Source organism: Paroedura picta, chromosome 10 (assembly GCF_049243985.1).
Source record: "Paroedura picta isolate Pp20150507F chromosome 10, Ppicta_v3.0, whole genome shotgun sequence".
Lineage (NCBI taxonomy): Eukaryota > Metazoa > Chordata > Lepidosauria > Squamata > Gekkonidae > Paroedura > Paroedura picta.
In genome coordinates this window covers 84689066-84706208 of record NC_135378.1, presented here as the reverse complement: position 1 = coordinate 84706208, position 17143 = coordinate 84689066, and the positions used below count along the sequence as shown (strand labels likewise).

Below are 17143 nucleotides of genomic sequence, written 5' to 3'. Positions count from 1 at the left end.
GACAGAAATGTCTGTCAGAGGGAGCAAAGCCAATAACAAAAGTGCTGTGACAGGAGATGGGGCCAACTTCACAGGGGAAGCCTCAGTGCAGTGGAGAAGAGGGGTAATTAAGAAGAAAACACACTGGGAAAGAAGAATGAGAAAATAAAATCAACACAGTGGGGGGAGCTGTTGATGAAGCAATGTGTGGAGAGTAGGGGGAAAGGTGTTCGTAAGCTGCTTTGAGATGCCTTCGGGTACTGAAAAGTAGGCACGAAAAAAGCAGATCTTCTTCCTCTCTTATTTCCCATCACCATGGCAAGCAGTAATGCAGATGAAACAAAAGAGCACTGAGCATGAATCAAACCCCCAAATCTCTGGCTAGGATTAAAAGACTGGGAATGCTGCATTTTCGTTTGGCTTCTCCTACCTCCTTCTGAACATGTTCGGAAAACAATGAAAAATGCCAGGGCTGCCTTACCTGTGGTTATGTTGTTGGCTCCTAGGCATGTTAGGAAGCCGCTGAGCAGGACGAGAAGGAAGCGGGGACCCATCTCGGCCTGGGGAGACACAACAGCACGGAAAGGAATGTTAGCAGTCTGGAAAAAACATCCCCAAGGCTTAAACCATCCATACAGCAGGGTTCCCCAACTCATAGAAGAAGAAGAAGAAGAAGAAGAAGAAGAAGAAGAAGAAGAAGAAGAAGAAGAAGAAGAAGAAGAAGAAGAAGAAGAAGGAGAAGGAGAAGGAGAAGGAGAAGGAGGAGAAGGAGAAGGAGAAGGAGGAGAAGGAGAAGAAATGGTTTCCATACCCCACTTTTCACTACCCAAAGGTGTCTCAAAACAGCTTACAATCTCCTTCCCTTCCTCTCAAGACAGACACCCTGTGAGGTGGGTATAGCACCCGATAAATGTTTAACAAATTTTAAAATATATATTAAAGAATAATTAACTCCCACCCATTCGGGAGAACCTTCCAGGGTTGTCAATAAACCCCAGGGTTTCACAAAACCCTGACTGAGAAAACCTGGGTTAGAGCTATGTGTAATTTCACTCTCTGACATTGTGGTTTAGCTCCACCTGCAAAGAGAATTGTTTTGTGGTTGGCGTTTTAAGCAGTGGCAAAGTAAGGAGGGGAGCACGGGGTAGTGGGCGCAGCCAAAAAATGGCACCCACCACCCTGTGTCCAAATTCCAAAAGTGCCCACAAGTTTTAAAAGGTTCGAGAAGGAAGCCTGCCACCAAGGTATCAACGTCTGTCACAGGCTCAGAAACAGGTGAGAGTAATTATGAGGAGGAGCTACTTAAGCAGCTGGTCTGCTTTCATGTGCAGGGAGTGGAACTCAACGCTAAACCCAGAAGTAAAAGGCACAAATAAACAGAACTTGGGATGCCGTGTTCTTAAAACACACCACTACAATGCTACCCTAGAGAGTAGATATTATCTTATACAGTCAGGCTGCTGTAAGTCTGGGATTATTTATTTCTGATTTTACTGACAGTGGCGACCCAACTTCATCATCACAACCACCTTGTGGGGTAGGTTAGGCTAAAATGTGGGACTGGACATCAGGCAAGGATGTGCATCCCTGAGTCACAAGAGGCAGACGGGTGAGTGTGACATCATCCTGCAGAGCCAAATGTGGGGGAAAGGAAATGTGCATTCGCCACAGCCGCGAGGGTGAAAGCACAGCAAATGGCTGTGACTACAGCAAACCAGACCGTGCAAAATCCAACAGGGCTATTAACAGCAAATTACGGAAAAGTTCGTATCTGGTATGAATATTAATGCTGTAAAAGCTCCATTTTCCGGTCGATAGAAGTCTTTTGTTCCCGCCTCTTTGCTGCTTTTATGCTTGAACGTTTCTTCCTGGAAAACCGAAGATGGTGTTTCCCAGCTTTGAATTCTTCCTTCAAGTCCAAATCTCCCGTGACGTCTTTTTAAAACCCTCACCCTAACCCCAACTGAAACCAAGGGGAGGTGCCCATAAGGTGCATATTAATCCCTTAGGACTCCTTTCCACCCTTCTGGAAATTAACGCTTACACTCACGGTCCCCCAACGTAGTTCCCCAAGTTTTTAGAGGGTGGGAGGAGCCAGGGGGCATTTTTGCAAGCAGCTGCCCCCCCCCCAGCACAATCTTCACTACATGACTGAAGAAGGTAGCATGTGCAAGCAAGCAAGAAAATATTTTTAAACACTCCTGTTAGGCAGTATTCGTGTTAGGCAGAATTCAGCCTGAAATTTTGAAATGTCATCATTAAGCGCTATCCATGACCTCACTCTCTGACATGGTGTGGCTGGCCCCGCCTCCTTGCGGCTGGCATTTTGTGGCTGGATCCGCCTCCTGAAGCGGCCATTTTGTGCCTGAGCATACTAACCTGTGTCAGAATTCTAAAAGGATGGAGACCCTGACTTACACTGTAAATCTTGTCTTATGCAATGGTACACGATGTCAATTCATGACAATACTAGCAGCATTTTAATGTGCTGTATGTAATTTTTAAACAGACTGTGGTGTTCATTATCTGTCCCACTTAAAATTTCTGGTGAGGCCTTGGAGGAGGAGTTTGTCTCATGGTTTAAGTGCCACTCAGCGCTTGACACCCACTCAGGGCGGCTGTCCCGCCCCTGAGTGCCTCCTCCTCCAACTGGCTTGCCTGTCTGTCCAGCGGCCAGCCAATCGCCTTCCGTACCCCAGCCCTGACCCGGAGGCTCGGAGGCTGCAGATCCCTGCCGTGTGAGAGCTGCCCCTGCTGGTGAGTTCCCTAACAGCTGCCTGCAGCCTTTCCAGGTCCTGGGGGGAGAGGGAGGCTGTCCACAGAGTTCTTCCACCCCGCCCCCCTAATCTAGCACCCGTTGCATTCCTTAATGCAATGGGCTTGGCCCCTAGTACATCTATATGAATCAAGATCTGTAAATTCTCTTCAGAAAAGGGATGGGATCTGGATAGTTGCAATCGTTGTTGAAAGGTGTGGAGTAGCCACTAATCTGTTAAGCAATATTTTTAGGCAAGGTGATCTCCCCCCCCCCCCAAAAAAAAAAAAAAAAAACCCAGGGTCTTGGAAACTGATACTGACACCAAAAGAGGAAGGAAGGATATTCAGGCACAATCAGAAGCCTGTAAGTCGTCCCCCTTCCCAGCCTTCCTTTCAAGTGTCCTTCTGAAGGCCAAAAGCACCTACAACCTCAGCAGTATTTTGCGGTTGGCACAGAAAAGGGGGAAATTTCTGTTTTCGGTGTCATTTGGAACTGCACGGGTTCCAAGAACGGTCGTCGAGATAGATGGCTCTTGAAGATGGGTTGATGCTGGACGGCCAGCCAGAAGCAGTTTCTGCCTCCCGCCATTCCCTTGGAAACTCGCTTCGCAGAAACTGTACACGATACCATCAAAACTGACTCAAGTCCCTCTTTGTGAGGCCAGCTAGTCATCAAGTGTAGCTCTGGTGCTATTTATGATTGCATCCGTTTCCATGCAGCCTCTTTGACAGGAAGGTTTTATGAATTCACTCCCATACTTTACTAGAAAAGACACAAAATAAGGGAAATCGGGAATCCATGCTGGCAGAGGGTCCTAAGAATTGTAGTCTACGGACATCTGGAGAGTCACAGATGGACCACCCCTGAACTGAGCACATTCATTTATGAATTTTGTTTATACCCCGCCTCTCTCACTGAAGGGGACCCACAAGGTTGCTTAGATAATTCTCTTCTCATCCATTTTATCCTCACAACAACCTTGTGAGGTAGGTTAGGCTGAATGTGTGTGTCTGGCCCCAGGTCACCTAGCAAACGTCCTCAGCAGCATCAGCATTTGAAACATGGTCTCCCAGATCCTAGTCCCACACTCCAGCAGGGAAACCCAACATGGTTTCTGGTGAAATGCATTTTCTGGTGCCCGCCAGGTATTTTTTAAGAAGCAGGTGGGGCCATATACAGCTTCTGCTCAGCTTTTGATCAACTACTGGGGACTTGACTGGTTGTGCCGATTTTTAAAATGTTGCTGGCCCCCACAGCATAAGGACCTGCACTGTGCTATAAGTTCAGGGGTGGCCATCGTTTTGTGGATGGCTCCGCCTCCTATGGAAGCCATTTTGTCGCTGCACCCATCATGCCGTGTTAGAATTCCAAATATGCCCGGACACCCAAAAAGGCTGGGGACCCCCGCTCTAGAAACGCTACCGCATTTACTTCTAGCTGCTCTGGATTTAGTAAGTTAGACTTTATAGCAGAGCTTCCGCCCAATGTCTGAGATAATATATTATATACACTGGCGAGCTTAATGAGGCTAACAGGAGGATGATAAATGGATCCGTTAAGCAACAAATTAGCAATGTCAATAGTTAAAGCCGAGCCAGAGGCCGCTGACACCCTGCCGACAGCTTTAGAAGCAATTCCGTACGGGGCCTGATGGAGAATTCTGCTCAACCCAGTCTCCCCGCCTGGTCAAATAAATGCGAGCAGAGTCTTAATGCTCAAGTTCTAACAGGGAAAAGTCTGGTGTTGGACAACAACGTGAGGGGCCTGAAGGAGCTAGGAATCTCAACGCTGGAGAAGAAATGCTTGGGAGCTGACAGGATTGTCGTCTTCCGATACCGAAAAGGGAGGCAGAGGATGGGTGACATTTTTGGGGGTCATTTTGGCTGACAAGATTCAGATTGATGGATGTAGAAACAGAGCTGGAAGGTAAGCCAAGGGCATCTAATGTAGCTCCTTGCACAATGCTGGAAATTCAACATTACCTCACCCACTCCCCTGATCTATGCCTGGAGGAAAGCATAAAAACCTTCTAGGATCCTTGAGCCAATCTGCCTAGGAGGGAAATTCCTTCCTCATCTCAGCAATTTGCATGACGCCGGGAATATCAGAAAGGGCCAGAAGTGTCAAGCACTAGCTCTTTCCTTCCTAGTAAGGGTTAAGCAGTGTCTCTACGCCCGTCTTCCTCTCTAGACAGCATCCAAATTGGGTTACCAACCATCAGGTGGGGCCAGGAGTTCTCCCAGAATTACAGCTAGTGGATGACACATATCACTTTCCCTGGAAGAAACAGCTTCTGAGCATGTTCTCTATGGTATACCAAAGTCTAAATTTCTCCTAGACTCTATAGTATAACATAGAGTCCACCATTTGAAGCTGTTCCCTGGTGGTTAGTGACCCAATTACAAAAATATAGAACAGGAAGAGACCTCAAGGATCATCTAGTCCAGGGGTAGTCAACCTGTGGTCCTCCAGATGTCAATGGACTACAATTCCCCTGCCAGCATTTGCTCATGGGAGCTGTAGTCCATGAACATCTGGAGGACCACAGGTTGACTCTCCCTGATCTAGTCCACAGGTGGCGAAACTGTGGATGTCCTGATGTCCACTGACTACAATTTCCATGAGTCCAACCCTGTGCACAATGCAGGAATTTTACAACTACAGCCCACCACCCTCTCACAGCAGAAGAAGTTTTAACTAAATTTGAGGAAGAACTTCCTGATAATGAAGTGTGTCTGACACAGGAGAGGGCGGATTCTTCGTCCTTGGAGTTTATCAAGTATCTATTGTTTGCCTGTTTGTTGGAAGTATTATACCTACAGTTCCTGTGTTGCCAGGGGGGTTGGACTAGTGAGAAGCAAAGGCGGTTTGCCATCGCCTGCCTCTGCAGAGTCATCTTTGGTGGTCTCTCATCCAGGTACCAGCCCTGATTCCAAGAACTGATGAGACAGGACTAACGCCACCTTCCCTCCTGCCTTCGGCATAGTCTTATGCAAGGGTCCTTGGCTTTTCTGACCCTGTGGGCACCTTGGGAATTCTGTCACAACCACAAAATGGCCGCTGTGGGAGGCGGAGCCATACACAAAATGGCCACTGCTTAGCCTCCAAGATCTGATGACATCAGGCAATACAATGCTGCCTTCCCTCCTTTCCCTTCTCCCTTGCCCATCCAGAAACAAGGAAGGGAAATTCTTGCAATGTTATCAATTGAGACACAGCTGCCGGCCGGGTGCAGCATCCTGCGTATTACAACCAAAAACACACACCCCACACACACGCACACAAAACACTGACATCATTCTCTGGATTCACCAGGGAGAACGAGGAGGAAGGGGAAGGAGAATGACAGAGCTAGACAATCCCTTCTAAATGAAACGCCGCAGCAAGAACAAGGGCAGGAAAAAGAACGCTCGCTTCCTTTGTATTTTTTTCCCTTTAAGAGAGGGTGGCAGGCTGGTTGGAAACCATGTCACTCTGACCTGGAAATTCTGCCAGCTATTTCCAGATGTTGCTCTGTGGTGAGCCTACGCTCCAAAGTATCCTGAAACAGTTTCGGCTTTTGAGTTGTCATGCCTGGGATCCTGGAGACTGGTCTTAGTTCCAGAGTGTAAAAAGACAAATTGGGTCAGCTGACAGCCTGAATTTGTCTTTAAGAATAACAGAAGAGCCCTGCTGGATCAGGCCAGTGGTCCATCTAGTCCAGAGGTAGTCAAACTGCGTCCCTCCAGATGTTCAGCGAACGCTGGCAGTGGCTCATGGGAATTGTAGTCCATGGACATCTGGAGGGCTGCAGTTTGACTACTACCCCTGATCTGGTCAGTAGCAATTCAGTATAAGGCAGCTTACAGACCTCTCTCTGAGAATCTGCCGGATCTCAGTTACTTCCTCTTTTGGAAAGGACCTGTCTTTCCCTACAACCACCGCAGAAATGTGGTCACTTTTCTTCCCCACTAAGTCGTACACTTGAGCCAGTCATCTCAGGGTGGCTTACACCAATATATAATAAAACCTTCCAATATAAATATTTAATACAATAAATACAATTAAAACCAGCAGACGCTAACAGCATAAACTTTACTTAACTTAGAACAGAGTCGTTATCCAAAACGCTCCTTATTAGGAGGGTAGGAGGGAATCTGAACCCCAGCAGGGGAGGCCTGTAGGATATTTTTGTTCTCCCGGGCATATCGGCCTCAACCGTAAGCCTGGCGGAAGAACTCCGTCTTTCAGGCACTGCGGAACTGTAGCAGTCCCATCAGGGCTCTGACGTTCTCTGGGAGCTCATTCCACCAGGCAGGGGCCAGGGGCAAAAAGGCCTTGGCCCAGGTCGGGGTCAGCCGCACTTCTTTGGGCCTGGGAACTACTAATCGATTATGGAAGCCGATGCAGCTGTTGCCATACTGGTCTTATACAAGTCCGCCCTGGTGCCCTGGTGAGGGCTTGTGCTGCAGCATTTTGGACCAGTTGTAATGTCTGGATTAGAGCCAAGGGTAGGCCGGCGTAGGGCAAGTTGCAATAATCAAATCTAAAGGCGTCTGTCGCATGGATCACTGTGGCTAGGTGTTCTGGGACCAGGTAGGGTGCTGGTGGCTTAGCTTTTATTTAATGTGTCCACTTGTCCATTTATTCTTTTGTCCAATAACTTTCTTCCCAAGAGAAATCCAAAGTGGCATAGTGGTTAAGAGCGGCGGCTTCTAATCTGGCATGCCAGGTTTGATTCCCCGCTCCTCCACATGCAGCCAGCTGGGTGACCTTGGGCCAGTCACAGTCCTGTTAGAACTGTTCTCACAGAGCAGTAACATCAGGGCGCTCTCAGGCCCACCTCACAGGGTGCCTGTCGCGGGAGAGGAAGGAAACATGATTCTAAGCCCCTTGGAGACTCCTTCTGGTAGAGAAAATCTGGGTATAAAAACCAGCTCTGCTTCTCCTCATTGCATCACCATCCTCCACTTTCCCCTCACAACAACCCTGTGAGGTAGAGATTAGGCGGAGGGAGCGTGACTCGTCCAAGGTCATCCGGCAAGTGGCACGAGTGGACCTTCCATCCCAAGTCTCTCTGAACCTAGTCAGAGGCTGAACTTTCACAGACCTTAACGAGGCAGGCCATCGGAGCACCCACCTCATGGGCCAGCTCTTCCCCACCCGTGTCCAGAGTCCTTCCCTGCTGCTCCAGACGTCGAGTGAGTTATGTGCCCACCGGGTTTTGCAGTTTTAATTAGGCAGCCGTCTCTTCCAAGTGCCAGTCTCCTCCCAGCCCCAACCCAACAGAGATATCGCAATCCTTTCCTTTTTTTAATTGCTAATCCCCCAGAGCATCTTTCCTGTGCGCCGAAATTGGGACTCTTGCCAAATCCCCACTCGGGTCTCTGTGGCTTAGAGCTGGCCTTTGATGTGCTGCCAAGGGTCCTCCCAAAACTCTCCTGACCCACTTTTTGGGTAGTTAAACAGACAGGGTGAGTCATCGCGATACTTTCCGGTGCTTTGGAATTTTTTTTTTTTTTTAAGCAAAGGAGTCTGTGCAAGTGTTGGGGATCTCTTCCAGGATTTCCGGACGGGTTATTTCTTAGGCTATTGCAGGGGTAGTCAAACTGCGGCCCTCCAGATGTCCATGGACTACAATTCCCAGGAGCCCCTGCCAGCATTTGCTGGCAGGGGCTCCTGGGAATTGTAGTCCATGGACATCTGGAGGGCCGCAGTTTGACTACCCCTGGGCTAGTGGATTTGTTTTAGTTGCTGCTCTCCAGAAGGGTCTCACAACCGTTAAGGTAAAAAAAAGGTTCCTGACAGAACAGGCTTCCTCGGGAGGTGGTGGGTTCTCATTCTTTGGAGGTTTTTAAGCAGAAGCTAGAGAGCCACCACGTAGAAACAGTCAGAAGGGATTCTGTAGGCGTTTGGCTCTTGTGGCCTTCCCCTGAATGTCCAGGGATACGGCAATAGACACTTCGGGATGAGAAGGTGAATTTCTTCCAGGCCAGATCGGACAGTGATTCTGCGTTTGTTTGTTTTCTCCCAAGAGGGGGCATCATCTGGGCATGAAATTGGGGTCATTGTGGGCGGGCAGGTAGTGGTAAATTTCCTGCAATCTGCAAGGGGTTGGACCAGATGACCCTGGAGGTCCCTTCCAACTCTACGAATCTAAATTATTAACATTAAAACATGTGGGCACCTTCCAACCTAAACCATTCAGCTTTGTTAGCCCTGCAGAAATGAAACAACTCTGGCCAGGGATAGGTGTTAAAAGGTCATGGACTCCCAATTTTATTTATTTCCTTCTATTGATACTCAGCTTTTCTCCCTGAAACTCAGAGTGGATAGCACAACCTAAGTCAGGGGTGGCCTAACTGGGGCTCTCCAGATGTCCATGGACTACAATTACCATGAGCCTGATAGCACTGTGCAGGCAGAGGATCATGGTAATTGTAGTCCATGGACATCTGGAGAGCTGCAGTTTGGCCACCCCTGACATAAGTCAACGCTTTGCAGTTAAGATCCTTGCCAGAGGCCTTTCATAGGTGGATGGTGATAAAAGCAGGAGTTTGATGGTAGAATTCTCTCCCCCCCCTCCCCAAGCATCTATCTCTGCTTGTTTCAGGAACTAGGTTTATGCAGGGGTTTGGTTTAACTGATTTTGGTGGTTCGCTTGCTGCAGGCGAGCTCCTTTTAACGGGTTGTGAAGTTTTCCTTTTTACTGTGGGTGTGAAGAAATGCAGATTTTATGGAGGGTTGAAATGAGCAAAACCTTCACTGTGTCCTTTTAAAAAGTTTTCCTCTAGGCAGAAAACGGGGGTGGGGGGGTGTCAAGTCAATTGCTTTCCACCCCCACCTCAACGACCCTTTTCGAAATGTTACTAGGTCTAGCATGTTCAAGATGGGTCTCCTTGTTTGCCTGTCTGTAGCAGTAGAAAAGGACCCCTTATACGGCACAACACAATCAGAGTCCAGTAGCACCTTTAAGACCGACAGAGATTTATTCAAGGTGTGAGCTTTCGAGTGCAGGCATTCATGCCTGCACTCGAAAGCTCACACCTTGAATAAAACTCTGTCGGTCTTAAAGGTGCTACTGGACTCTGATTTTGTTGTGCTACTTCAGACCAGCTGGCAAAGGACTGAAGATGGCTGAAATGTCAAGCCTTCCCCGATAGCCATCTGCCTGTGATGAGTGAGTTGTTACAGCATCCGCCCCACCCATGGATCACCCTTCTCCAGCCCGGAGCAAAACCTGTCAACATATGTTGGCAAAACAGTGTCTGCTCTGCCACAGGTGCAGAAACTTGGCTTGTGCCTCTCTTGGCACTACTGATAGCCCGGGCAGCTTACCTAAAGATACGGCAAAAAGGATAGCAGCAACATAGAGCATAAAAAGCATTGAGCAAAATTTATTATCCTACCTTGAAACTGAAGGAAGTTGCCACCAAAAGGAGCAATAAGGGACGTAAGTTTGATTTTAACGCATAAATGTCTAAGATCTTGCAGGGACGGAGTGATAATATCTTAGCAACTTTGCAAAGCTGCCTCCCCCGACAATGATGGAGAAACATAACTTTACCAACGGAGGCCAATAAAGAGACCAGAAGCCCTGTGGCCCAAATCTGAGTTAGGCGGTGGGGCGAGGTGGAAAGAATCACTTGCCACAGAGGTGTTACAAGACGTAAGACCCTCAGAAGAGCCCTGTTGGATCAGACCAGTGGTTCACCTAGTCCAGCCTCCTGTCTCACGCAGTGACCAACCAGTTCCTCTGGAGGGACAACAACAAGGCAGAGAGCCTTGCCTAGACAATTACATCAGAAGAGATCTGCTGAATCAGACCAATGGTCCACCCAGTCCAGCATCCTGTCTCACGCAGTGGCCAACCAGTTCCTCTGGAAGGCCAACAGATGCCACCAACCAAATCCCTTGGACATTAAACAACACGGTTCAAAGGCTAAGTCCTTCCCCTTATAAGGACATAAGAAAAGCCCTGTGGGATCAGACCAATGGTCCATCCAGTCCAGCATCCTGTGTCACACAGTAGCCAACCAGTTCCTCTGGAGGTTCTACAGCAGGGCATAGAGTCTGAGGCCTTCCCCAGATAAGAACATCAGAAGAGCCCTGCTGGATCAGGTCAGTGGCCCATGTTTTGCCTCCTGGCCCTGGGATTCAGAGGCTGACTGTGAAAGTTCCCTTTCAACCCATTTGCAGGGCAGCACGAGCAGAAGTCTACTAAAGGTCCACATTTGCATGCGATCCCACACTAGGGATTAAGGATACTACTCAAATGCAAGGCTCTACTATTTCAACTCCAAACTTCCCATTAAAATTTCACTTCTCCCCTGCACAAGCCAAACCCAAGAATCTTCATTTTTCCCCTTTCCTTTTAAACGTACGCAGATTTTAAACATTATTTTTGCGATATTTTTGCATCACTGTTGCAAGAGACACCAATCAGAAACGAAACCAAAATACCACTGTATGAAAAATTATAAGTGTCTGAAGAATCATGCATGCACACAAAAGCTCATACCCAGAATTAAATTTTCATAGAATCATAGAGTTGGAAGGGGCCATACAGGCCATCTAGTCCAACCCCCTGCTCAACGCAGGATCAGCCCAAAGCATCCTAAAGCATCCAAGAATAGTGTGTATCCAACCTTTGCTTGAAGACTCCCAGTGAGGGGGAGCTCACCACCTCCTTAGGCAGCCTATTCCATTGCTGAACTATTTTGTTGGTGTTCAAGGTGCCACTGGACTCAAACTCTGCTCCTGTGAGGAAGGTTAGACCCAGAGTATGTGACTAGCCCAAGGTCAGCCAGCAAGCTTCCATGGCAGGGTGGGGATTCGAACCCAGATCCCTGCCAGAAATGCAAACTATTACAGCACCCTGGACGGTGGCAGAGAGTGAGACCAAGGGACAGAAACTGAGTACCATGACAGAATGGGGTTTCGAAATCTGGGCTTCCCACCTCTAAACATGCTACTTTAGAACCAGCCCGCTTTTGCAGACCCAACCGAGAAGCAATCCTCTCTCTGCAGAGGTCATGAGACGGGAACCCAGAGGACTCTGCTGAGTCACAATTAGTTCCTCAGGCCTGTCCCCTGGCTGGGCGAAGGGCAGCTGTGGCAGACTTGGCAGGAAGGATTCGACTGTTCCCAAGAGGACAAAGCGGGGGACCGTGTAATTCCCGCCACCTTTATTCTTCCACCACTGAAAGAACTACTCACAGCAGCAGTCAGGAGGGAGGGAGCGAGACGAGGAGAGAAATGCACAGAAGCCGAAAACAAGGCAGGTCTGGACAAAGCTGCCTATTGAACGTCCGAGGAAGGGAAACGACATCATATGATTAAAAAAGGTTAAAATGCCCGGCACTGCTTTCAACAGGGTGCCTTAAAAAAAAAAGAAAAGAAAAACAATCCAGCGGGAAATTTGCCAAATCCCCAAGGAATATTCCGCTAAAGCCAAGTGTAACTATAATAGCCGTGTCGGCAATAAAGTCTGATGGAGCGAAAATGAAGCCAGTGTCTTGCAATAAAGATTACCCGGGAAGCACAATAGTTTCAGGGGCCAGTCGTGTTAGTCTTTAGTTAGTAGAACAGGTAAGTCCCAGACCAGTAGCATCTTAACAAATTTAGAGACCAGTGGGACCTTTAAGACTAACGAAATTTAATTCTGGGTAGGAGCTTCCCTGTTAACATGGTTTTTTAAGAGCACTGAAATTGTGTTATTTAGAACCACTGGTAGATTATTTGTTGTTGCATTTGATTATGTTATACGATAGGCCGTTCCATGTATCCCCCCCTCCCCCCCGTGATGTTATATGTAAACTGCCAAGAGCCATATGGAATGGCGGTACAAAAATCAAATAAACAAAAAAACATTTCTGCAGAAGAACCCACCACGAGCTGGTTCGGGAGTGGCGGGCACTAAATTGAATAATAACAATAACAACAACAACAACAACAACAACAATAATAGAATTAGGCTTGTTGGTCTTAAAGGTGACCCTGGACTCAAACTTTGTTCTATTGCTTCAAACCAACATGACGGTCCATCCGAAGGCTAGATCTCAGGAAAAAAAATTTCACAGTCAGAGCAGTTCAGCAGTGGAATAGGCTCCCTAAGGAGGTGGTGAGCTCCCCCTCACTGGCAGTCTTCAAGCAAAGGTTGGATACACACTTTTCTTGGATGCTTTAGGATGCTTAGGGCTGATCCTGCGTTGAGCAGGGGGTTGGACTAGATGGCCTGTATGGCCCCTTCCAACTCTATGATTCTATGAACCGAAAACTTTTGTTGGACTGAACCAGTTAGCCCAAAGTTTCTACAGACTAGCGTTCAGCTTGTCAGTCCCGGAAAGACTGCGCTAGAAGGAATCCCTGCTAGTATCGAAAGGGTAAAGCAACTGAGATTTATGCAAACAGTGTTAGACAGGCAGGGGACCTGCAATTAACACCAGCTGGCATACATAGCAATCATCACTAACTAAGGAAACGGCATCTCGGATTGGCTGCAGCCCATTTGTCATACCGGGATACAGCTCTTGCTTGCTTTCAGCACTATAAACAAGACATGCGGTAATAGGAAGTATACAAAATACTGCGTACAGAAAGTAGAGACGTACATTCAAAACACATAGCATGCATTAATTAACTGCATTAATAGCAACCAATAATAAACCCCAAAGTCCCAAAGCAGCTAACAATCGCCTTCCATCCCTCACCCTACAACAGACACCCTGAGGGAGGTGAGGGCAAGACAGTTCTCAGGTTACTGCTCTGTGAGAACAGCACTATCAGGGCTGTGAGGAGCCCAAGGTCACCCAGCTGGCTGCACGTGGAAGAGCGGGGAATCAAACCTGGCTTGCCAAATTAGAATCCGCCACTCCTAACCACTACACCAGGGGTAGTCAGCCTGTGGTCCTCCAGCTGTTCATGGACTACAATTCCCATGAGCCCCAGCCAGCGAACGCTGGCAGGGGCTCATGGGAATTGTAGTCCATGAACAACTGGAGGACCACAGGCTGACTACCCCTGCACTACACCACCCTCTAAAACTTGTGACACTTTTATTTATTCACATCTTTCGCATGACCTTTCTAACAATGGACGGCTTAAGACGGACTACGGAGATTACACTCTGAGTTTCGGTTATTGAGACTACAGGCAGGCCTTTACAGTGACCGATCCTGGTAAACTGGACGTGAATACTTTCCATCTAGTTTTTTTTTTTTTAAGTTTGGAGTTGAAGAAGATAAATGGATGACAACCATGTTGGAAACAGACCCCATAATCCAGAGCCACAGCATTTCCTCTTTTAACCAATACCCCCATCTCGGTGTATGCAGCTTGGGTTTCCGGCTTTGAGCGGCTCACAGCATAATACTGCACAGAAAATGCCTGCCGCTGGATTTTCGTTTTCTACACGCACACAAAGAAAGAAATGGGAAGTGAGGAGAAGGGAGACAGCCAAGCAGAGGGGCTGCTGAAAACCCTGGAGTTCACCAGTTACATAATCCCAGCACTGTGGCATGTTCAGTCATACAATTTGGAGGGAAAGGGATGGCTACTTAGAATCCTAGAATCACAAAGTTGGAAGGGACCTCCTGGGTCATCTAGTCCTACCCCCTGCACTATGCAGGACACTCACAACCCCATCACTCCTCCACTGTCACCTGCCACCCCCTTTAGTCTTCCCAGAATCAGCTTCTCCGCCAGATGGCTCTCCAGCCTCTGCTTAAACATCTCCAAAGTTGGAGAACCCACCACCTCCTGAGGAAGCCTGTTCCACTGAGGAACCACTCTGACTGTCAGGAACTTCTTCCGGATGTTGAGACGGAATTTCTTTTGAATTAATTTCATCCCATTCGTTCTGTTCTGTCCCTCCGGGGCAAGAGAGAACAATTCTGCTCCATCCTCTATATGGCACCCATTTAAATACTTGAGGATGGTTCTCAGATCCCCTCTCAGTCGTCTCCTCTCTAGGCTAAACAGACCAAGCTTCCCAAACCTTTTCTCATAAGTCTTGGTCTTTGTTGCCCTCCTCTGGACATGGTCCAGTTTGTAGAGACTTTGTGCGTGTGCAACAGGAGAGGTGGAGCATTTGGAACTCTGGTTTTTTTTTTGGGGGGGGGGAAGACTGCAGATCTGCAGACGCTGTGAAAATTGTTTCATGCAAAGGTTTTTGACCGTGGTGAAGAATAATGGTGCGGAGGAAGAACGGTTGATCAAATCGTCTGCAATTTCTTTGCTATTAAAACCAAGGATTCTCCAAGCAAACAGTCTTGGGTTTTATTACGAATATATGAGACTCCTCAAGCAAGCCATATAAATTGAAGTTATACATAGACTTTTATTATATTGACTCTGGTCCATTAGGCAGGATTTCCTATTTCAGTCCTGTTGCTACACAAAAAGTGCCCTCAGTGTTACTGTTAGAGCAGCCTCTTATTAAAACATTAAATGGTGTGAACATAGCCGCAAAGACAGCTTCCTGCTGTTACTTTGCCCTGTCAGACACAAGGAACAGTCCACCCTGTTGTTTAACCCTGGCCTTGTATTTATTCTTGCACCAGCAGAGGCAAAGCAAATTGACTCCATCCTGTCCCAGCTCCTTGAAAAGCCAGGGACTGGAGGGGGAAGATCATCTCTGTAGAATCCTAGAATGATGGCGTTGGAAGGGACCTCCAGGGTCATCTAGTCCAACCCCCCTGCACAATGCAGGAAACTCACAACTACCTGCCCACCCACAGAGACTCTAATTGCATGCCCAGATGATGTGCCCTCCCCCCACCCCCATGAAAGCAAGAATCCATGGCCAGTTTGGCCTGGAGGAAATTCGCCTTCCGACCTCAAAGTGGTAATCGGTACTTCTCTGGGCATGCAAGAAAAGGCCACAAGAGCCAAGCTCTGACACAACCCACCCTGACCACCCACTCTCAAACTGCCTAAGTTCACAGAATCAGCCTCTTCGTCAGAAAGCTCTCCAGCCTCTGCTTAAAAACTTCCAAAGAAGGAGAACCCACCACCTCCCGAGGAAGCCTGTTCCACTGAGAAACCACTCTAACTGTCAGGAACTTGTTCCAGATGTTTAGCCGAAAGTTCTTTTGAATTAATTTCATCCCATTCGTTCTGGTCCGTCCCTCCGGGGCAAGAGGGAACAACTCCGCTCCATCCTCTGCATGGCAGCCTTTTAAATAAAGGTTACTGCATCACCTCTTAAGTTGTCTTCCCTCCAGCTAAACAGACCAAGCTCCCTCAACCTTTCCTCGTATGACTTTGGTTGTCAACCACAGGCTGAAGAATTCCTGGAGATTTGGGGGTACAGACTAGGGAGGGTGAGGTTTGGGGAGGGGAAGGACTTCAGCAGAGTAGGTTGGCACCCTCCAACTTAGCCCTTTACCCCAGGGGAATTGATCTCTGTTGTAATCCCAGGAAATTGCCAAGCTCCACCTGGAGGTTGGCAACCCTATTGCAAACCCCTAAGGATTGAATGCAGGGGACAAGCAACTGGAGAGAACTGTATCGCCTCCAAGCCCTGCTTTACTGGTGACATGTGAATAACCACAGTTGGGGAAACGATAGTGGATTCACCTTAAAAAAGGAACAACATAGAAACAAACCTGGTTTTTCTCCCTGATCACACGGTGCATGCACGTGTATGTGTGCACGCATACCTATGACTTATAGTGGCCTTATGAATCAATGCCCTCCAAAATGTCCTGTCTTGAACATACATGAGTCCATCAAGGTCTGTACTTTCAGCTCAGACGGCAGGGTCTCAGGCAGAGCTGTTTCACTTCACAGACTGTCTGGTCCTTTTAAATGGATACGCTGGGGATTGAACCTGGGTCCCTCTGCATCCAAACCAGAGACCCTTCCAAGGCTCCTGTTGCACCGGTCTTGCAAACTGAGGCTTCCTGGATGTACTTCATCCATCTTATGTTGAGTCTTCCTCTTTTCCCAATGTCCTTTAATCCTGTGAAATCCTTTCAGCTGTCAAGTTGAGAGAGTCCCTATTACAGGCGGGGAAGAAAACACTCCCAGACCTGAAAGTTAAGCACCTTCCTGCTAAAACCAGACCTCAACTTTTCACAAATGCCAAACTTTCAAAGGTCTAGAGTACACCTCAGAAGTGAAATCTGAAACCTCCAGAAGAAAGATTGGTAGAAGGGAAGCCAGAATTGCAGAGAGGGTGAGGGGAAGCTTCACTAGACCTACGGAATACACCCAAACTCCTAAAGCCATATCAATGCCTTGCTAGACCGCTGGACTGGGAACTGCCTTGTACAGTACATGACAGATAAAAGCTTCCTTCCACAAAGCGTCAGCCGGCAAAATAGCTGAGGAATTTTGCTCCCCTCCCCAATGCAGATCGGACAAAACAGAGCCAGAAATGGCCAACTGCAGGCAGAGGGAATGAGGACTAGGATGAAACTG

At 47.9% G+C, this 17143-nt stretch overlaps 1 protein-coding gene across 3 annotated transcripts in view; it reads right to left on the bottom strand.

Annotated features, from left to right (window-relative positions):
• PTPRA (protein tyrosine phosphatase receptor type A) overlaps positions 1-17143 on the bottom strand; it is a 125384-nt gene that overhangs the window by 38804 nt on the left and 69437 nt on the right. For all 3 annotated transcript variants that reach the window (XM_077301184.1, XM_077301186.1, XM_077301185.1), the window contains exon 3: positions 461-539. In XM_077301184.1, coding sequence (XP_077157299.1) covers positions 461-533 — 73 coding nt within the window. In that variant the 5' untranslated portion in view covers positions 534-539. The remainder of the gene's footprint in view (positions 1-460; positions 540-17143) is intronic.